At 34.4% G+C, this 23713-nt stretch overlaps 1 protein-coding gene across 1 annotated transcript in view; it reads left to right on the top strand.

The window, feature by feature from the left end:
• The window catches only part of LOC125661666 (multiple epidermal growth factor-like domains protein 11), a 77884-nt gene extending 55565 nt beyond the window's left edge, over positions 1–22319 (top strand). Inside the window, exons 8-12 of the mRNA XM_056146138.1 lie at positions 4831–4974; positions 17816–17953; positions 18063–18169; positions 18554–18669; positions 21319–22319. Of these exons, the coding sequence (XP_056002113.1) occupies positions 4831–4974; positions 17816–17953; positions 18063–18169; positions 18554–18669; positions 21319–21481 (668 nt within the window). The 3' untranslated portion in view covers positions 21482–22319. The remainder of the gene's footprint in view (positions 1–4830; positions 4975–17815; positions 17954–18062; positions 18170–18553; positions 18670–21318) is intronic.
• Positions 22320–23713: the final 1394 nt, after the last annotated feature.

A 23713-nucleotide genomic window follows, 5' to 3' on the forward strand; every position in this document is an offset into this window, starting at 1 on the left:
ATTGATCTTTTCCGAAAGTTTTAATCAATTGTAGATGATTCGATGCGGTGGATGCTGTGATTTGAAGGACGATTAGTGTAATTGTATCTAAGAATTGTAGAGCAACCCATATATATTCATTCAATTTGAACATTGTATTTACATTTGCATCCAATTTGCATTGTTTTAATCTAAATTAAACGAATATCATGTATGTACGTAGCGCGTAGTTACCTTCAGTTATTCTTGTGTGTATATGTACACTGTTCTTTTTTTTTTCGAGCCCACTAAATGTTTTCAGCGAAGGAACACGCACTAACCAATGCTCCATTGGATTGTACATGTAGTAAAAAGAAGATGAAATTAATTCAGAATATATGTGAAAAAAATATATTATAAAACGAACTTGAAAAGGTTTTTTTTTTTAAATTCAACACACGACAATGGGACCGAATGTGAACTTTATAGGATGTGATCAGATTTACAAGCAATGTGATAAGTTCTACACAAGAGATAACACTGCCACCATGAAAAACCTAAAAAAAACAATAATCTTGTCGGTATTATATTCAATGTTTTAGCATATACACTTGCATCTATTTACACTCTTTATTTGAAAAAAAAACATACAGGCTCCTGACAATTATCTTTGTATAACAAATCTTTCAATGCATTAGTATTTACGCAAAGGAAAAAAATTTGAATCATAAATCATATTCATTGTCTCAAACCACGTCCGAAGTCCACATGGGAGAGGAACGTATATTTTTGACCCCCCTCCCCTCTACCTTTTGATACATGCCAATTTAGTCGGAGATGTGAAAACAACCTTGGTTTTCCTGTCTAATAAATCATTCAACAATTCCTTTTCGACCAGTTTCTAATGATGAATAAAGCAGATACTGTCTATTAACAGTACCGACGTCAATCACTATGACAGTGCATCAGCATATATAATGCCGTCAGTCAAAAATATTTATATTTTCCAACAATTGTCAAAATAATGAAAGGTTTAAGATCTAATCAGTTTTTGACACTAAGTTTTTTCACTATATACTGGTGAAAAGGACTACTAGAATCTATAATTTACTAGTTCTGCTGATTTATGAGTAACCCGGCTGCTGAGAGTAGACGGCCGAGTCGCGATGCGACGAGGGGGAGAGTGCAGGAGGGGCTTGTCTCCTCTTAAAGAGGATGGGGGTCTGGGAAAAAAATCAAAATCTAGATGCAAATTGTTCATCTGAGACAAATAAATGAAAATTTTATAACCAAATCTAACCTCTTTTTCCTGATTCTCTCATCAAACCATCATATTTATGCTTGAATATCATGAAGAATACGTCGATGTGGAGGATAGTGCCGTATCTTGTCGAATATGATATTCATTTTTTTTCAAGGATTTTTGGTGTGAGAAAGGGGTGCGCATTGTTTACCAAATAGTTTTTTTTTCCAGGTGAAACTCGGCGGTTAAGTAATGTTTAACTCGGAGACATATTGTATGCTTGTTCACGTTGTTCACCTAATCTATCTCAAGAAGAAAATGTAAATAATTAAATCATCATAAAACAGCCAATTAAGCTTCATTCGATCTTATATTCATATTAGATATTTATTCAGGGTACTTTCTGCATGCTGCACGATTTCCATGGATCTGGGAATATGCGATTTTCTTTTAAAGTACATGACACGAGACTGATGTACTTCATGCAAGGTGAAGATAACGAACAGTGATCAATCTCATAACTCCTACAAGCAATACAAAATAGATAGTTGGGCAAACACGGACCCCTGGACACACCAGAGGTGGGATCAGGTGCCTAGGAGGAGTAAACATCACTTGTTGACCGGTCACACCCGCCGTGAGCCCCATATCCTGATCAGGTAAACGGAGTTATCCGCAGTCAAAATCAGTGTGCCAAGAACGGCTTAACAATCGGTATGAAACACGTCAGACAGCATTTGACCCAATGCGAGGTTGTATTGACGAACTAGATCGTTATAACGACCATAGAATTTGCGAAATGCTGACTTCAATCGAGACTGTTGAAATCCCTGTACCATCAACTTGTTTGTCAATAGCTTACCTCGATTTAAAAACTGACTATACCCAGAACAAGCTCTTGCATATCGAATCAGTTGAGATATATAAACACCATATGCAGGTGATAATGGAATATTGCTACATAAATGTGGGAAGTTGACGATGGAGAAGCTGAAATCATCTATCTAAATGCAGCGACATTTCGGAGAGTTATGTTTGAATTCTTCATTTCACTACCGTCTCCAAATAATGGTAGTGTACGATTACAACACATTGAACAATTGTTCAATACTTTTACTTTATTTCTATAACGCCGGCTATTTGAATTATTTGAAGTTTAAACAAAGAAAATATCGAGTGTTCAAACTTTAATGCTACAAAATAGCATGCTTTGCTAAAATTAATATATTATTGCCGCGCTGTATCCGAATTCCTTTGCTTTGTTGAGAACTTACATTATTTCCACAAAGATTTCTAGTTAAATTGAAATTGAAAAAAGCCAAGAATACTGCTTGGTTAGAATGTTTACATTAATCAGCGGTAATTAATGTAAATTGGGAAAAGGATATCAAACAATCGTTCCAGTTGTATACAATTGTTATTATTGTGCTCTGGTTTAGTCCTCATTACTTTGCGCACAAATTACATGTAACTTTAATTCCAGAGGAGAGGAGGTGTTCGGACCTCCACTCTAGATCCGCGCACGATTCGGATATAGTCATTAAGCGGTGTTTTGTGCACATACCACTAAATGCTAAGTGACCGACGGTGGGTGGGTGTAAATGCAGGAAAAGAAAGTTCTCCTTATGTGTGAAGATCGCGTTCTACTACTTCAACACCAGTTCCACGATTTAATGATGAAAATAGTAACCAATGACTAGCTATCATGTATTTTTAAATAAGACTATGTCACAGAACACGTGTGTCAGTTATCGTCAAATATAAGGGAATTCTATAAACAAATACTTATTACAGCGACGTAGGAACAGGGGAACTTGGCCCACACATTCTTTTGTTTTGAGAATGTAGTTTTTACATAAATTTTACATGCGACTTTTGATTTAACCCCCCCCCCCCTTTATGGTAGTACTGAATGCTTGCGAAAATTTAAGCACGAAACGATTAGAGTAGTACATCTGTTGACATTGATTGCAAATGCAGTCAGAGTCGTTCGATTCTACTAAATATGTTTTCTTAAGAATTGTTTTTTATCTATTTTTTTTTTTTACATGTAATGATCGGGGTTCACCAGGTTTTGTCCTCTTGGAACACACTTTTATCTGTTAGCTTACAAATGAGTAATAATTTAGATATCTAGATACTACATCGTTCATCTTTCAACTACCAACATTCACTCTTATAGCAGGGTAGATGCGAATATTTCATTACCATATATATCATGGAGTAACCTCTCCTAAATGAGTTCGACAACTTTGTAATATAAACGACAGATCGATGAAGTTGGAATTGTTTGATAGGAAACCTGCATGTCATAAAACTACAGGTACTGCAGCATGTAAATAATGAACAATATATTGTAATGAATTGATTTTCAAGTGTATATATCTAAAGCCTGTATGTTTGACTTGCTACTAATTCCATTTTTACGGGGACAATGTAACCGAATTTTGCATTCGAACTCCCGCACTATTATGTTCTGATATAAAGGTACCGATTAAGCTATCGCGCTTTCATTTTTGATATTCTTAAATGTTTTATTTTATGAACAAAGATTGCATTCGGTTGCAGACGTGCATTTTTTTTTTTTTGAAAGCCAGGCCAAAGCCATAATAAAATTCTTACTTAATAACATACATATTATGTATCATGATTGGTTTTTTTTATTCAGATGGACAATCATTAGATGTGTCTGACATATTGCTCAATACAATATTAGAATAGCATTTGAAATTACACATGCAACATGCCCAATAAGTTATAATTAGCCTACATGTACGGTAGAATATTATGATTGGCAAGACATACTTAGACATGTATTTAGATACGTATTGTAGCCGCCACAGTATATGCACACCAATTTAGAGGGATAATTCATATCATAAACTATCTATGATAAAAAAGAATATGTGATTGAACTTTGCCATGTGTTACATTGATTGCGTTGATATCATTGCGTATCTATATCAAACATAAAACGAGTAAACTTGGAATCGGAAATATCTGTGTCGAAGATTCCAATTCTCTGATTACACACTATCTTCTTCAATGCAATCTACGTAGAGTCTTATCAAATTTAATATGATGTACATATGCATATTATTTATTCATTAAACTTGTATATATGAACACCATCAACGTTGAAATTTGTATTACAGATGAACGCGGGAAATGGTTAAACGTTAAATTTAATAGTCTGTTCATTTACCAACCAAGTCGAAGGCTTGCTCATTTCTGATTTTCAACATGATTAATTTGTACACAAAACATCTTTGTGGTTGTTGCATGTGCTCGATCTTAAAAATGGTTTCAAAGGCATAAAAAAAACGGCTAATTTCGGCGATTTCGGTAAAATATGTCAATCGGAAATAAGGAAAATGACGTCACAGAACATATTACGTCACTAATTTCCACATGTATCATCAGGGCCAATGCCCTAGTGCATAATAATAATGATTAAACCAAGTGAAACCACATTTTAAATTTATCCCAATTTTGTGGCGAAATTTGGGCCTTGATGCACCTTGCTCTTTAAAACTTGTTTTAGGGTTGCAATGTGCAAAACTAACTAAAGAACCCAAGCATATATTAATAGTTTTGAATTCTAATTTTGTGTTCGCATTTACTTTCAGACTGTTCTCGTGGGACATTTGGAAAGAATTGTGATCAAATATGTTCTGTGAATTGTGATAAAGATCCCACAATATGTAACGGAACAACGGGAGAGTGCCCGAGTGGATGTCGCCCGGGCTGGGAAGGACTGCAATGTGACATGGGTAAATAAATAGTGCACTATGTTAAGTGCAGTGTGGAGTACAAATCACGCAAACTCATTTATTGGGTAAGTTCCTTAGTTCATTGATAGGGTTTAGCGCCGTTTTGACAATATTTCAGCTATTTTATGGCGGTTAAAGTAGGGGTCTAGTAGCGTGACGTCATGTCCGGATCGAACTCTGGTATTGGTTCACGTACTATTATTATCAAACATATTTTTACATTTACCTGTATGTTTTTTAATTTAGTAAAATGAATACAATAACACTCAATCACTTATATTTGAGTAGACTATGGCTCCAATCTTCTTTCCATTTTTTGTCATCTAATTCACACATAAAACCAGAGGTACATATTTGTTTAATTGATATACAGGGGTATTACATGTTAAAATTATCTGTAAATTAAAAAAAATTCATGATATGCGATAATGCACTTGTGGAATTAAATAAAACAATTCTGCACTTGTTATATATTTGTTATCTTGTTATATATTTGTTATCTTCTATTAGGTGAAAATCATCTTCAAAATGACTATTTTGGCCAAAAAATGTAAATATAAATTGAGATGCTGTGAAAATATTATGCTGAGAAAGGGCAGATTTTTAAAATGTATTTTAACAAGCATTCATATATGAACATAATATGTGAGTTTGAATGAAAAATCACAAGTCAAATTTTTTAAATATTCATATTAGTGGTGTTGCAGTGCCGTATTTTTGACTGCCGAGGGCCTGTATTGAGTTCAATTTTGTACCACCATTATTAAAAAACATGAAATTGTGTTAAAATTTCACTTTTAATTATTTAGTTAAACATATTTATTTCATATTTGAGGAAAAAAATTGCAGCATCATACCTCCAACAAAATTTTATGGACATATTCTAGGACTTCTTCAATGAATTTTGATATTGCCGTTTGACAAATGGGGGTGCACGTAATAAAAATACCATAATTTACTCATTATACTGACAACCCCCCATTTTTTTGTTTTTATCATACCCTCAAATGAACAATCTAAGTATTTAAACTCAAATTTTTGAGAAATCACAAGTAGGTCCAGGACTAGGGACCTACCTTAATTTTATGAAATATGTTCGATATTGAAAGATTTTGAAGTTTCGAAGTAAGCAACTCTTTTTCGAAATCAGAAATTGTCTTTTACGTGCGAATGGGCTTATGGTCCTTGATGCGGGCTACTCTTCAACATCTCATTCGACAGACATTGATAAATCCACTTTTGAGAAATGATATCAAATTCAATATGCATAGTCAGCATGTCAAGTATATTAAACGGATTTAGTGATTTGGATGCATTCCGTTCTGTTTCAGCTATATAATCAAATTTTTAAATAGTTACAAATGACTTAAGTTTACAAGTTATAAGATACACAGTGTCTAGAGACGCTGAAATTTTAGATCTCCAATTCTTTTATCAAAACTCATAAAGCATGATAGAAATAAACACTAATTGTGCCATTATATTTCGCCCTAAAGATATTGAATGTATTAATTAATAAAATATTTAGCGATTGGTGAATGGCTGAGAAGGTAGGGAAGTTATATGCTAAATGTAAAACATATGGTATCAATTTTGATGCACCGGATGCACATTTCGACAAATAATGTCTCTTCAGTGATGTTCAAGCCGATATTTTGGAAATTCGAGATAACAATAACCTTTTCAGAGCTAAAAGGAAAAACAGAGTGGCAAAGACTGTAGCCAAATTCGTTTAAGGATGAAATATATGCCTGAGGGAGATAATCCTCGGTTTTGAAATGAATTTCTAAATCTTATAACAGCAATTAAATATACATCCGTATTTTAAAGCTAGTAACAAAGTACTTAGCTACTGGACTGTAGATACCCTATGGGACTAACAGTCCACCACGAGAAGCCACGACCCAAGAATCGTATTGTAAAACTGATATGGTACCAATTTCGATGCACCAGATGCGCATTTTGACAAAAAATGTCTCTTCAGTGATGCCCAAGCCGAAAATCTAAATCTAATCATTATGCTACGCAGCGTACTGCCAAGCTATCGTTTCGAGTGTCGAAATATGACGTAGTACGTTACCTTCTATGTATGGATAGCATGCAAATTAAATGTCGTAACATCGTCCACACCAGTTTCAATGACCTTTTGTTTTGAGTTTCATTTTTAATTGCTGTGCCGTATCAAATCGTTTGGCCAAACGGATGAAATTAGAGGTGATAGTCAATGCGTTTTTCTTGTCCCCCCTTGTTATGCCTGCTACTCCTAATGAGGCATAGGCAGCCAACAAAAGATCTCCAAGCGTCTCTATTCTGGCCCTTGCACTTAATCTGTCTCCAGTTGCATCCTATTTTCCTGATGTTAGCAGCGATGTCTCAGCACAACGTGTTTCTTGGTCGGCCCTTGATGATTCCAGGTCAGCACTCGCCTCTTGATATTTGATGCTGGTTTACGGAGTGTGTAGCTTATTCACTTACAGCGTCGTCCAAGAATCTCGTCTTCTGTTGGGAGTTGATTGGTTCGCTGCCAAAAATATTTATTTCTTAGGTCATATTAAACATGGACTTACTATAGGCGTTTGTCTCCTGGTTATGACGCTGGCTAACGGAGTGTGTGGCTAATTCATTTACAGCGTCGTCCCAGAATCTCGTCTTTTGCAGGAAGGTGATTGGTTCGCTGTGAAAGGTTATTGGCTAAGCAATATTAAAAATGGAATTCTTACGTTACTATAGGCGTGGACACGATAAAATATATTCACTGTTGTGGCGGTAAACTCCATGTAGAAGTCAACTTCACCTAAAAGCTGTCTTTACAGTTTTTAAACAAGTGACAAATGCTGGAATAGGACTTTAAAAATACATTCAACAAGGAGCGGTCACTCCAACGAACAAGAGCCACGAATACCCCAAAATGGCCCTGTTTTTTTGATAAAAATAAAGAATCGTCATTCCAAATTTCACCACGGTAAAGCATAGCTTAGACTTTCTTCTTTATAAATCCAGTGTGTTTCTTCCGTGAAAATGTACACACGTTGAAATTACAACATGCAGAACCTTTAACAGTTGTGTTATTTTTGTAACAGTTGCTAATTTCCAACAGTATGCACCAAAAATTAGTACAACCCCCAGGCTTCGATCCAACAAATATTAATGAATTGTAAATAAGTACATTACATACTGTATAGAAGTTTAGAAGGTTTTTGTTTGTTTGTTTTTTTGGGGGGGTTGGGGGGTTGGGTTGTTTTTTATTTGTTTTTGTTTTGTTTTTTTTGGATCGCGGCTTCGGGGATATGTGAATTTTTACTTTTTATGTTCTGCAAATTACCGGAATTTCATATTCAATGCACGGACTCTGTATATTTTTCTAATCTATAGGTTTAATACAAATCGTAATATTTAAACATTATAGTTGGGGATTGTTCCATTGTCTATTTACGAAACCAGTATAATTATTCAAAGTTAATAAAATATGATTATTTCAAACAATATTATTGAAATAAAACTTTGCCCCCAAAATTTCAAATAAATTATCTGCTCAATGTATGAGCCTGGATATATATATATATATATATATATATATATATATATATATATATATATATATATGCAACCTTGTTATAGTCCAGTCATTCTACGCCAGATTGTGCCGAACCAACAACTAATTGCAACAGAAATGTTTTATGTTCTTTCGATACTTACAGTGTCCTTAATGCTATATTAAAAATCAACATCAATTGAAATTTGTATTATATAGATTTTTAGGGTAAAAATCACGGATTTTGAAGAAAAATCGCAAAAAACTGGAAATCATAGATACAAAGCTTTAGTCTTACAAATATGCCATTTTAGTTATTTGAAACGATTTGAAAACTAAATACTGCATCATAAAGTATGACAATTTAATTTCTAGCACCATATATACGTATTTTTTGGGAGAAAAAAACGTCATTTTTGGTGAAAATTAGACAAAAATGTGATTTCTAACAGCTACGATTGATAATTAACTCTCACAAACATGACAAAGCAAGTTCTATTTTGAAAGCCTCTTAGATAACAAAGTTATCATAATGTTTTGATCCACGGCTATCGTTTACATTTCGTCTTTATTCCCATATCTTACTGTTTTAATATTATGAATCATCGGAATCTTCATTTGGGCTAAAACCGTTCACTCAAGTTGTGCCTCGACATTCGGTACATGCTATTGATAATTCTAGTCCATGCTTTCTACAGTTGCAACGTTTGGTATCACAACTGGTTTTGCATCTACAATAAATAGTTTTTAAGAATTCGTCAGGTGCAGCAGGCATGGTTGATCTTACAGATAAGCACATATTCCCTTCAATGATCCATCCAAAGTCCGTCAAATTCATGTTTTTCTCATTACCAGTCCATTGTTTTACTTGATAGGATGCTCTAAGAGAATGATATTTTGTTGCATTTGAAGTTGGTGGAAGAGTGTGCACTTCAACAAACTGCATTGTTGTACATGTAATTCCTAGGGTTATTTATCCTTGAAATGTTACTTTAGATTGAATATACACTAAACTTTGCACTCGTCGCCACACTGATCTATAGGTTAGAGCATTCCCGCTGCATGCGGAAGGCCGGGGTTCGAATTCCGGCCGTGACTGAACTACGTCGTTAACATAGGTAGTGATAGTTTCATTGCCAAACGCTCGGCATCAGGTGTAAGTATCACAGGTCCTCGGAGATGACCTCAAAAACGGATGTTTCGTGTTACAGTAGGTGTTTTACGTTAAGGAACCCTCACTGCTTAATGGCCGTATTTACCGAGCAAAAGTTTTAAGTTGAAGCCCTTCACCGGTCTTAGTGACGTCTCCATATGGGTGAAAAATTCTCCCGAGAGACGTTAAACAAGATACAATCAATCAAAATTATCTCATCTCTCTCTCTCTCTCTCTCTCTCTCTCTCTCTCTCTCTCTCTCTCTCTCTCTGAAAAAGTTATTGTTATGCGGATTCCTACTCTAAAATTTTATTCAATGGCGCATTGAAGCATCTCATATCATTATAAAGTATGATCTCTCGCCATCAAAAGAGTGATACGATCTCTAACTTATCTTTTATGATATTTTTGTTATGAAATTATATTATCATATGAGATACTTTAATGAGCCACATAAAAGTTTGGTGTAGTGATCCACCTTAATGGGTTACCTGTAAAACTAATTTCTCAATAAAGAGATGCACCACAACATATATGGTAATTTTTATTTATTCATGTGTATAGTACACATACCTTTTGTTACAAAATATAAATTGTAATTTGCATAATGTCCTGAAATGAATGCAACCATCGTCGGCTACCCACGGCTGATGTCGTCTTTTTCTCATCTGATGAGTAGAAGACGAGATCAGCCGTGGATATCCCACAATGTGAATGCAGGGGCGTAGCTAGAACGAATTGATGTGCATACGAAAGGAGACAGGAAGTATGGAGGGTCACCTTAAACCTCCCACCCCTCGTGATCCCTGGACGAATCCATAGTAGGAGCACAGGTGTAAAGTTACAAACGCTCTTGGGGTTTAGCATTATATGTTGTCAAAATATGTACGCTTAGATCAAGTGTACAACGCCTGAGTTTGAAATCGTTGAAATATATGAACTTGATACAAAAATTCACGTATTTACAAACAGTAATTTTAAAATGTTAATTTTTTTTAAATTTTAATTTCATGGACAATGTATTTATCATTGCAATTATCATATCTTCTATTTTTCAAAGGTTTTGATAAATGACTAAAAGGAACTTTTTAATTTTTTTTTATATAAATCATGTTTTGTCTGAGAATTATGAAAAAAATCCTAAGTAGTGTGACAGTTGGCCATTTCAATTTAATTCCACTCGACAGGTTTCAGTTTTTTTGTTTTTGGAGGGAAAATGTATTTAACAGAATTTCTAAGTTTTATTTTCTTGTTAAGCAAGCGTTCGGTAGATTTTCTCTCTCAAAATTGCAACAAATAATTTACTGAATATCAAACAAAATAATATACACATGTTTTGACATTCATTAAGAAGGATTTTCTCAAATAAAATGGAAAAAACGTAAATAACGAATTTCTCGTAACCCTTTTATTAAACACGCGTTCCAGAGATTTATTTTTCGTCTGCATACCCCCTTCTGTCGGATTTCGAATTATTTTGGTACGGAATACTTTTGATTATGATTGTTGAAGTTAAACTAGAATATATTTTACTAATTATCATTTGAAATACGCCCAATATTGGTTAAAGACGGATAAATAACGGTTTTATGTTACGCTAATACATTATGGGTAAGTAACGTCTCCTATGTATGGATATCGTGTTTATTTAATGTAAATAACAGTTTATTGGTGATGAATGATGAGAAATATCAACTAAGATATGAACTATTTGTAAATTCATATATAAAACTTACCAAAAAATTCATTTTCGACTGTTTTTAAACCATGATTTCCATTGTCTTGCTATCTCCGGGAAAAATTATAAAATCCGGAACTGGTTATGGCGGCCCAATGGCGTTATTTTCATTTAACGAAATTAGCAACATTTAAATATTTTTATAATTTTACTTACACCAAAAATATTTATGTTGCGATTTTTGATAGGGTGTTCTAGGGATATAGTTCAACGTTTTTACGCATTTATTTTTTCTGTAGCAATTTGTTCCGGGTCATTTTGTATTATGACTGGACTATGCAGGTGATAATGGAATGTTGCTACATAAATATGGGCACTTGACTATGGAGATGCTGAAATCATCCGGTTTGGATGATTATATAAAATAAAATAATCTTATTTCTGGTACCCATATATTTGTATGATAACTTTCGAAATCATTAAACAATACGGGATATATATCTTCACATCTAAGTGGCCTATCGAGTTAGGGACCCCTCCGACTCAGCCCTCTAAGTATTTTTATGTACTGCACTAGCGATTTCGTAATTATTCCTAACAAGGTTGCATATATATATCCAGGCTCATAAATTGAGCAGATAATTTATTTGAAATTTTGAGGACAAAGTTTTATTTCAATAATATTGTTTGAAATAATCATATTTTATTAACTTTGAATAATTATACTGGTTTCGTAAATAGACAATGGAACAATCCCCAAATACAATGTTTAAATATTATTATTTGTATTAAACCTATAGATTAGAAAACAATACAGATTCCGTGCATTGAATATGGAATTCCGGTAATTTGCAGAACATAAAAAGTAAAAATTCACATATCCCCGAAGCCGCGATCCAAAAAAAAAAAAAAAAAAAAAAAAAAAAAAGAAAGATAACCAACAAAAAAGCGAACACCAAAAAAACTTTCTCCCCAAAATTTGAAATAAATTGTATGCTCAATTTATGAACCTGGATATATATATATATATATATATATATATATATATATATATATATATATGCAACCTTGTTAGGAATAGTTACGAAATCGCTATTGCAGTATATAAAAAGACTTGGAGGGCCGAGTCGGAGGGGTGCCTAGCTCGATAGGCCACTAAGATGTGAAGATATATATTCCGTATTGTTTAATGATTTCGAAAGTTATCCTACAGATATATGGGTACCAGAAATAAACTTATTTTATTTTATATAATCATCCAAACAGGATGATTTCAGCTTCTCCATAGTCAAGTTCCCATATTTATGTAGCAACATTCCATTATCGCCTGCATATGATGTTTATATCTCTCAGCTGATTCGATACGTAAGAGCTTGATCTGCGTATAGCCATCTTTTTTTTTAAATCGAGGCAGACCACTGACAAACACGTTGATGGTACAGGGGTTTCAACAGTCTCGATTAAAGCTAGCATTTGGAAAATTCTATGTTCGATATAACGATATAGTTCGTCAATACAACCTATCATTGGGTCAAATGCTGTCTGACGTGTTTCATACCGATTGTTAAGCCGTTCTTGACACACTGATATTGACTGCGGATAACTCCGTTTACCTGATCAGGATATAGGGCTCACGACGGGTGTGACCGGTCGAAAGGGGATGATTACTCCCTCTAGGCACCTGATCCCACTTCTGGTGCCTCCAGGGGTCCGTGTTTTCCTAACTATATATTTTGTATTGCTTTTAGAAGTTATGAGGTTAATCACTGTTCATTATCGTCACCTTTCTTTTTTTTTCAAATCTTGCACTAGCTAAATAGGTTTAGCTATTTGATCAAACAATTACGAAGTTAAGTCCCCCAATCCACTCCAGATACAATTGAGATCCAATCATCGTCTACGCGAACATAGTGTATATAATTCATTGTTTCAATTATATTTATCATTTAGAATTCAGTCTCATAAGCAAATATGCAAAACCATAACTTTTAAAACAAAATAAACAATGACAAATGGAAAAAAGAAATAATACTGATTAAAATAGAGGTTAACATATGAATGTCGCTCGTTCCTGAAGTAAAAGTTGATGCATGCATTTTTTTTTTTAATAAAATCATTATCATATATAGAAATAGATAAAATATCACTAAGTATTATAAAAGGGAGAACCGAACACAATATTAATCTTTATCATGCCTCAGACAAAATTGTTGAAATCTAATTGATCAGATCTTGATCACATGACGCTGTGAAAAAAACCTATCGTGCGAGTAAAATCCGTATTGGGCGAGTAAATCTATTTATCGTCGGGTTCGACTTGCAGCCGTGTCAAAAGGAAGGACATTTGACTAAGTTTTATGATATAGACCCCCACATATACAGTTAGAGGTCTTCGACGTGATAAATTCGTTACACAGTTAGTTATTGACCTGATACGGAAAAATACATGGTGTGAAAAGAAAACCCGTATTGGGCGAGGCGAAGCTTGATTTGTAGCTTGCATGTTTGTACAATGAAGGAAAATGTCTGATAACGGAACAAGGATACCCTCGTGCATTTTACGAAAGAAAAAAACTAAACCCAATGGTAGGAAGAAATGTGAAAGTGTTGAAATAAGCAAATTTTTATGGTGGATGCCAAATTACAGATGTGTTAATTCACCATGAACTTAGCCTTGATTGAGAAAAGTCTTACTTTTTTAATGTGAAAATTAGGCTCTATTGGTAACTTCCCGCTTAATTTCGCTTGCACACTAACCAAATCAATATATACGAGGAAGGAGTTTGGTTCTATTTTGAGGCAGTCATGTATAATGATAATCTAGAGTATTTTGAAATACACATGTCTGCATTATTGTAATAAATGATCCGGATAGGAAACTAACGAAATTTAATAAATAGAACATATCTCACATGATGATGAGATCACGTGCAATTTTTTTAGCCTAATGTGAAATAAACTGTCTCCATATGACTAAATTTGATGTTCATGTGTTATTCTGTACATGTACGGCTACTTTTGTAACATTTCCCCTATTATACCTCCACCATAAATGTAACTCCCTATTGCAAAAGACAAAATTTTATGCAACAATTACAATTGATGTGCAAAAATAAAAGTGTGAAACATAGGATTAAAATGTTTACTCATTGTCCAAAGCTGTACTTGTAGCAACATGGGTCTGAAATAACAACACTGCTGTCTGAAGTCTGACTATCATTGTTTTTGGCGTGTTTACCTGTACATGTAGGATAATAATAATACCCCCCCTCCCCCCAAAAAAAAAGAAATAGTAGCAAAAACACCCCCTCCACAAAAAAGAATTCCGCAAGGTCATAAAAGATTGTTGAATGGAGTGATAAATATGCAGCATAACTAAATGTAATATTGAAACGCACATACATTGGCCAATGAATTTTATTCTTAAATCAATGGTTGGATCCACCTTGTTTTCCTGTACATTCCATAAGCAGGATTTTGAGAAACATCCCCCGAAAAATATCACCCTGTGCAATAAATGATTATACAGTTAAAATATTGGGATTGGATTTATCTTCATGGCATACTTAACTAACAAAGCTAAGTAAAGAGGTACTGATTTAATATTACTTTAAAACTGTTGAATGGTATATCAATAAAAATAAAAATAAAAAAAAACTAGAAAGAGAGGGATGGAGGCAACGGAGAGAGGAGAAAGAAATGTAGGAGTATACTGTGTGTGTGTAAGTTTTGTGGGAATAAACATAGAATTAACATAGACAGAATAAATAATTAAATATTATGTACAATATTTTAATGAAATTGCACTGAATACGGTGGTGTTTTTGTTTCACTTTGATACCAAGAGAACTTTCACATCAAATTACATGAAACGTTGTAAAATTGTGATGTTACGTTAGAAAACTGTGACGTCAATAAAATCATTGTCGAAACCAATGGGTACTTTGAACGTCAATAACTAACAAAATTGAAAATATATCGGAAAAAGGATATCGTATTTGAAAAATGGATATTCTTGGCTTCTGTCCTCGAGAATAATACCAAAATGTGACTAATGGCCATGTTTGGCTATTCGTGGCTCTAGTTCATTACCCACAAAATGGAATAGGATATTATCTCCTAGTTTCAACTGGGAAACGAAATTTTAAAAGGTATCCTAGTGTTAGTTTCTAGAAAATTACTTTTCAGAGTCTTCATATTATTTTTGATTGTCAATGATTTATTTAGGGGTTATCAGAAATAATTGGCGATTGGTGGGACATGTGTAATGGTTAATGTTTAGTCTTCACTTCCATACGATTGGAAAATTCTCGAGAGGGATGTTACATAATGTATACTTCTATATTTTGGCAACTGCCGATTGTTCAGATTTCTTTGATTGTCACTTGGACAGCAATATTTTTCCGGATTAATAACTGGCATACGCTAAATAACCAGCCCACATAGTCCCGGTAATTTGTTTGCTGACACCAGATTACAGTTTTTAGCTCACCTGAACCGAAGGTTCAAGTGAGCTATTCTGATCACATTTTGTCCGGTGTCCGTCTGTCTGTCTGTCCGTCTGTCTGTCTGTCCGTCAGTCCGTCTGTCCGTCTGTCTGTAAACTTTTCACATTTTCGACTTCTTCTCCAGAACCACTGGGCCAATTTCAACCTAACTTGTCCAAAAGCATCCTAGGGTGAAGGGCTTTCAAGTTTGTTCAAATGAAGGGCCATGTCCCTTTCAAAGGGGAGATAATCACAAAAATGCAAAAATAGGGTGGGGTCATTTAAAAATCTTCTTCTCAAGAACCACTGGACCAGAAAAGCTGAAATTTACCTGAAATCTTCCTGACATATTGCAGATTCAAGTTTGTTCAAATCATGGCCCCCGGTGGTAGAATGGAGCCACAAGGGGGATCAAAGTTTTACATACAAATATATAGGGAAAAACTTTAAAAATCTTCTTCTCAAGAACCACTAAGCCAGAAAAGCTGAGATTTACATGAAAGCTTCCTGACATAGTGCAAATTCAAGTTTGTTCAAATCATGTCCCCGGGGATAGGATGGGGCCCCAAGGGGGGATCAAAGTTCTGCACACAAATATATCGGGAAAGACTTTAAAAATCTTCTTCTCAAGAACCACTAAGCCAGAAGAGCTGAGATTTACATGAAAGCTTCCTGACATAATGCAGATTCAAGTTTCTTCAAATCATGGCCCCAGGGGGTTGGACGGGGCCACAATAGGGGATCAAAGTTTTCCATACAATTATATAGGGAAAATCTTTAAAAATCTTCTTCTCAAGAACCACTGAGCCAGAGAAGCTGAGATTTATATGAAAGCTTCCTTATATAATGCAGATTCTAAATTGTTAAAATCATTGCCCCTGGGGTAGGATGGGGCCACAATAGGGGATCAAAGATTTACTTACAAATATATAGGAAAAATCTTTAAAAATCTTCTTCTCAAGAACCACTGAGCCAGAAAAGCTGATATTTATATGAAAGCTTCCTGATATAGTGCAGATTATAAATTGTTAAAATCATGGCCCCCGGGGGTCGGATGGGGCCACAATAGGGGTTCAAAATTTTACATACAAATATATAGGAACAATCTTTAAAACATTCTTCCCAAGAACCACTGAGCCAGAAAAGCTGAGATTTATATGAAAGCTTCCTGATATAGTACAGATTCTAAATTGTTAAAATCATGGCCCCCGGGGATCGGATGGGGCCATAATAGGGGGTCAAAGGTTTTTTTTTTTTTCGTTTTTTCCCCCTGTTTTTTGTTGTTGTTGATATAGTGCAGATTCAAGTTTGTTAAAATCATGGACCCCGGGGATTGGATGGATCCTCAAGGGGGGCATCAAAGTTTTACATACAAATTTATAGGAAAAATCTTTTAAAATCTTCTTCTCAAGAACCACTGAGCCAGAAAAGCTGATATTTATATGAAAGCTTCCTGATATAGTGCAGATTATAAATTGTTAAGATCATGGCCCCCGGGAGTCGGATGGGGCCACAATAGGGGGTCAAAGTTTTAGATACAAATATATAGGAAAAATCTTTAAAAATCTTCTTCCCAGAACCACTAAGCCAGAAAAGCTGAAATTTATATGAAAGCTTTCTGATATAGTGCAGATTCAGGTTTGTTAAAATCATGGCCCCCTGGGGTAGGATTGGGCCATAATAGGGGATCAAAGTTTTACATACAAATATATAGGAAAAATCTTTAAAAATCTTCTTCTCAAGAACCATTGGGCCAAAGAAGTTCACATTTACATGAAAGCTTTCTGACATAGTGTAGATTCAAGTTTGCAAAAACCATGGCCTCCAGGGGTAGGTTTTGGGGCCATAATAGGGACTACGGTTTTACATGCAAATTGATATGGAAAATCTTCTGATATGGACCAAGGTGACTCAGGTGAGCGATGTGGCCCATGGGCCTCTTGTTTATTGATTGTAATGTCTAATAATTTGACTTTATAATTGACTTGTAGTATGTTCCGAGAAAAAGTATGGTAAGAATTGCAGCCAGGCCTGTGGTAGTTGTTACAACCATGATATATGTCATCACGTGAATGGTACCTGTTTCAGAGGATGTGACAGGGGGTTTAAGGAGGTATTATGCCAGAAAGGTAACATAAACTGATGAACATTTCTTGGAAAATGGATTTGTTTCTCGTAAATTTGAGATGTTTTTCTTTTATAGATCGCATATTGAAACGATTTTACGAAATATTTCAGAATGTGAACCAGAGTACTACGGGTATAACTGTTACAATAACTGTAGTACACTATGCATCAATGAAACATGCGATTCCTTTAACGGAGAATGTTACATAAAGCACACGGTGAGCAATTTCGAATCAGGTCAACACATCTAATATACAACGCAATATCCAATGGTGATATAATCAAAATATACCTTTCAAAACGTTTGTTAATCCTGCTGAATATTCAAGGCATTTACCTAATCTTAAAATTCGAGTCAAAGGATAAATTTGTTATCATTACACTGCTGTAGGATCACATTGAAATTGTTCTAAGCAGATTTACATTACCCATAATCCTGTATTGAACTCTTCAGTTGAGTATTCTGACTGGTAATGTTTGTAAAAACTGATCCATTTGGGATTGAAACAATCATAAACTGTTGAAAACTTAATTCAGTAGTACATTGAAAATAGTACTTGTTTGTGTTGAGCGTATGTTCAATATCTAAAAAAAAATTTCAGACACAAGAAAAGAAAGTCACATCTGAAGATAACAAGCTAGCGCCTATCATAGGTGGTGTTGTTGGCGTGCTGTCAGCTTGTTTGCTGGTTGTTGTAATAGTTGTGGTGCTGAGAAGGTAATCACTGTTCCTCGTGCTTACATTACATCTGCTGGAAGTAAAATATATGTGTACAATAAAAGAGTCTTATACCTGTGATTCATCTTTTGAAATAGTAAACATTCTGTTGAAAATACAGTATCCCTTAGCAGATAAATAAATATGTGTATATATTTGCTGTGTGTGTATCGATGTAGAATAGAATAATAATACAACTGCACTTGCAAATACATTCCACAATATATCATATAACTTTTAAGACATTCCTTTAATATTAAAGAAGTTAGCTCCTGAGTTTTGAGCACAACTGCGCAGGATGATACAACTAAGTATTTACTGCTCCAATACTGTTCCCATGGGTGCGAACATATTACACATCTAATACTGAACCCCATCGAGTTGGGGAAAAAAATGTGTCAATTCAAATTTCCATGTGCTTTTGCAAGGGACTATATTTTGTGGCGGAAAGATTGATTAATCAAAAAGTTCTAAATCTCCTTGAAAAGGTTTGAATTGATTTACTCGAAATTCTGTATAACAATTCAGTATTTTCGCTAATAATCAAAAAAGTTGATCTCCAACATCAACTTTTTTTTTGTTCCATATGAAATTCAAAGATAAGACTTGAATACTATGTGAAATTTTAGAAATTGACATTACTCCTAATTTATCTATTTAAAGTCTCAAATGTGATATCATGATTTTTTTATCAAATACAAAACGTCCTTATTTATTCCCATTACGTGTATTTAACTCTTTTTACATCTGTATTGTTAGAAGACATGTATTTATTTTATGCAATGATTGAATTGGGTTGCTTACATCGTGTTGACACCAACAGGCAAATCAAATGTAATTGAATACATTTTAAGTGTAAAAAAAGTAATGTTTAAAACACTGTAGCTCAATTACACATATTGCGACCCCAGTTTTTCTTTTCAATTCCTTAATTCTCCTTTAACGTAGAAATGAAAAAAATATACTTCCCAAAAATAACATTACTCGTCTCTCTCTCTCTCTCTCTCTCTCTCTCTCTCTCTCTCTCTCTCTCTCTCTCTCTCTCCTATATATATATATATATATATATATAGTCAAGTACTTTGCGCGTTAGGTATGATTTATATCTGGATAGAAAGTTGATAGATATTATGATAATATGGACTAGTGCATTTAGTCTGGTAGACCATATTCTACTTATCAATCGCAGTAAAGGTATGTCTTATACCTAAAATAAAAAGACTAAATAAGATTTCTTTTTTTTTTAAAGTAACTGAAAAATGAAAAATGAAAAAAAATAAAATAATATAAACCAGTAAAATAATCATTTCTCTCTCTCTCTCTCTCTCTCTCTCTCTCTCTCTCTCTCTCTCTCTCTCTCTCTCTCTCTCTCTCATCCCATTAACTCGCACAGTTTTATTTGCAAATTATATATGCATGCATTGTTGACATGCATGTACCGAAATGGTTTCCCAATTTGCAAATCTGTAACACTCTGACCAGTAAATCATACAGTATAAGGATTCAAGCATAATACAGAGTAAATATTCTACCTCGAAATTTCTCCTGATTGAAGATGGCTGATTAGTACGGGCTAAGTGTGCCGCGGTCGGTACAATGAAGTGACAATGAATGCTTTTACTGCAGGAATACAAATGGAGGTTATAATTTGGTTTCATGGATTATGCAAATAAAGGAACTTTTGCCACTACTTACAGTATTTTTGACAAGTGTACAAGTACATTTGTGGTCCTTTAGATATATTATGAGTAGACCCAGGTGAAGAGTTGCAGTGGTAAATGTATTTATGTACAATGTAAATGTATTTGCATTTTGTTTCGACTGAGTATGAATGTTACAGATTTATTATTTTTGTTCGGTGATTGAGTTATGTCACTACTTGTCAGACAATGATGTGGGCGTGCCAGATCTTACTTTGACTTTTCAGATATGTTTGTCGACTTGTCACTTATTCATGTGTTTAAATATATTCAACATAAAACGTGTCCATGTCCAATCTGTGTCATCCAGTTGACAACATATTTTTTTCCGACAAATCAACGTAAGGATCTGAAAAGTCAACATAATCGACATCACTTTCCAGCAAGTCGTCATAAGTATTTGAGAAGTCAACATAATCACATGACAAGTCGACATGTACGATAATTATGCTGACCTCTCAGAAATTTATGTCAACTTGTCAGATATTAGGATTAAAAGTAGATGACAGTGACATCAACACGCTTCAATAACAATATATTGAGTTCCTAGTTTTCATCATGGTGATCATTTTCTGATGATCTGAGAAGTCAACATATAGAGCTAACAAGTGGTGGCAGAAATATGCCACCATACATTTGTTTGTTTTATTTTATCAATTGGTGAAATATTCTCCAGCGTTTTCGAAAATTTTGACATGTTTATTGCATATGTAAGTGCGTGCATTTAAAAAATCTAAATTTATTGATTTATTTCAACATTTTGAAATGTTTTATTACTCTTCAATATTGTAATTTGACTTTGATCACTACATGGTGCTCTAAAACGTGATTTCATTTCTTTTTGATGTTCTATACCTTGAAATGGTAAGCAGCTTCTCTCAAAGGCGCCACAACACAAATCATCTTAAAAAATCCTCGTGTTTCAATTTTTTATTGAAATCTATTTCAGGAACAAAAAGACGTTGGACGAAGGAAAGAAATTCCATCCGGGTAATTCTACCAATTGTACCAAAGACGCAGCACTAAAAGTCCAAGACGATGGAAATGTGAACAATGTGTATCAAGAACTGACAGAACTGAGTCCACCTTCAATCTATGACTCCCTTCGTTAGAAGGACATCATACCTGTCCGTTTTCACTTAGCTCATTGACATATTTGGAAACATGCTATATTTTGTACGACAACCTCTATTTTTATAACAAGACGCATGCATTGTGTTTCACATATCCAGTGAGTTTTCCTCTTACAAATACAGATATGAATGTGGGGATAGCATTAAATTAATCAGGTTTCAGGAAGTATAAGATTTCTGTCAAAATGTTTTACACCAGGGTGAAATTAGACCAAATTCAAAAATAGTGTTCGAGTAACTCTCCTAACTGCATCACATATACACTATTGCGATAGAATGACGTTTCGAAATTCAACAGTGGATACTACGAGCGAGGAGAATTGATTCCATCGTCAACCTATGACTTCATTTATTAGAAGAAAGACATCTTTACACGCCATGTATACTAGTATATGATCCTCAATGATGTATCGCATGATGTACAAGTATTGCAGTAAACAGGTCTTCTAAACATGTATTGTTTGCTAGGACATCCGCAATGTTTACTACAACATGTATGCATTAAATTTGAAATCAGTATAATTCAAAGTATCCTTCTCTTACACAGGTAGATAAATAAATAATAGTAAATTTCAGCGAAGAATAAGATTTTGTAGAGCGATGAACGTTTCATGTTTTTTTTAAAAATGTTGTTCTAGTGACTATATTGAAGTTCTTCAGTATCCTATTCCTTAAAGATTTAAAGGAACTCAATTGTCAAATTTTAGAAATTAATGTCACATTTCTTTCATTACTCACAAGTGCATTTCTTATATTTGATTTGAGATTTATATAGTGAAAATGAGAGTTATATTAATTAATAAATGATTACCACCATTGCTAGTAATTGATATTTCGAGACTATATCGTATATTGTAGCTAGATTACTTTTTAGCTATTCATATCACAGTGTAAGCAGTCATACAGTCAAATAACTATTCCCACGTCGGCTGCAACATACAATTGACATGCGTCTTAAAGATAATGAAGCAATTAAAGTATCGGAGTTTATGGACATGAGAACTGGAGAAAGGGGTTATTGTATATACGTATTCGCTGTAGATAGACGTATTTTAGAGACCGCTATAGAGATACAAAATGTAAACTATCACAACACGTAAGACTACAAGTGGCAGGGACTTTCTAAATGTTTAGAAGAACGCGGTGACACATGTACAAATATCCTTTGTTGGCTTTTTGTAAGTTATCTAACATTTCGGTAAATCAGTGTATTTGATATACAATGTCAAAATGCAGCTGAGTTTGGAAAGTCAAATTCAATGTCGCAACTCATCAAATTAATTCTAACGATACGCGTCACATTTAATGGCAGTTTTCAGTATTTGTATGTTTTGCAGTAGAACTAATATTGTTTTGCGGTCATTGTATAAATCATTTTCGAATCATTATGAATTGTCTTAACACTGACCTTTCTAAACGTATCTTGACATGCCTGTGTCTGTTTAATGCAATAGTGAATGCAAAGCAATATAGTAGACCGATATGTTTTTCGTTAACCTCCCGAATCTCTGGTGAGGTGTTCAACAGATTGAACCACCAAGTCATGGATATTCAAAGTTGACTTACTGCAACATTAAATTATCCATTCCTAGTTATCTTCAGTTATTAGTGATATTTGATTCCGACTCAATTATCTTCTAGAAGGTACTTTCATATGAGTAAGGCGCGATGATGGAGCTCTGTAACTAGGGATAAATCCTAAAAACCAGAGACCCTCACTTCGAACTGGCGAAGGAACAAGCATTACATATGTTTACATCTTAAGCCCTTGTCACACTATAGCGTTTTGTTGCGGTTTGAAAAATTGGAGAAACGTTGACATTCTTCAAATTGAATTTCTAGCTCAACGTTGTTGAAGCACTTCGGTAACGGACATCCAACGTTCACGCAGTGTCAGGCGATGTGTGTGGTCGAAAATAGCAGCAATACCGAGCGTTCTCAGCGCTTTGATAGCATTCTCGTAGCGTTTGGGTAGCATCTGCTTAGCGTCCAAGTAGCATTTCATTGTTTATTCCAGCGTCTAGCCGACGTTCTTGACGTTTCCACAGCGTCCGTCTATCGTTCCTGTAACGTTCCAGTAACGCGTAGAGCGTTTGTGTAACGTTCATCTAACGTTTCGCCAACCTTTGGCTGGGCAAGCAGTATAAAAGGGTGATTTTGGCAAGAATACATACTTTCCATTTCAACCACTGAGCTGTTAACATCGCCGAA

The sequence above is a fragment of the Ostrea edulis genome, chromosome 8 (genome assembly GCF_947568905.1).
Source record: "Ostrea edulis chromosome 8, xbOstEdul1.1, whole genome shotgun sequence".
NCBI classification, from domain to species: Eukaryota; Metazoa; Mollusca; class Bivalvia; order Ostreida; family Ostreidae; genus Ostrea; species Ostrea edulis.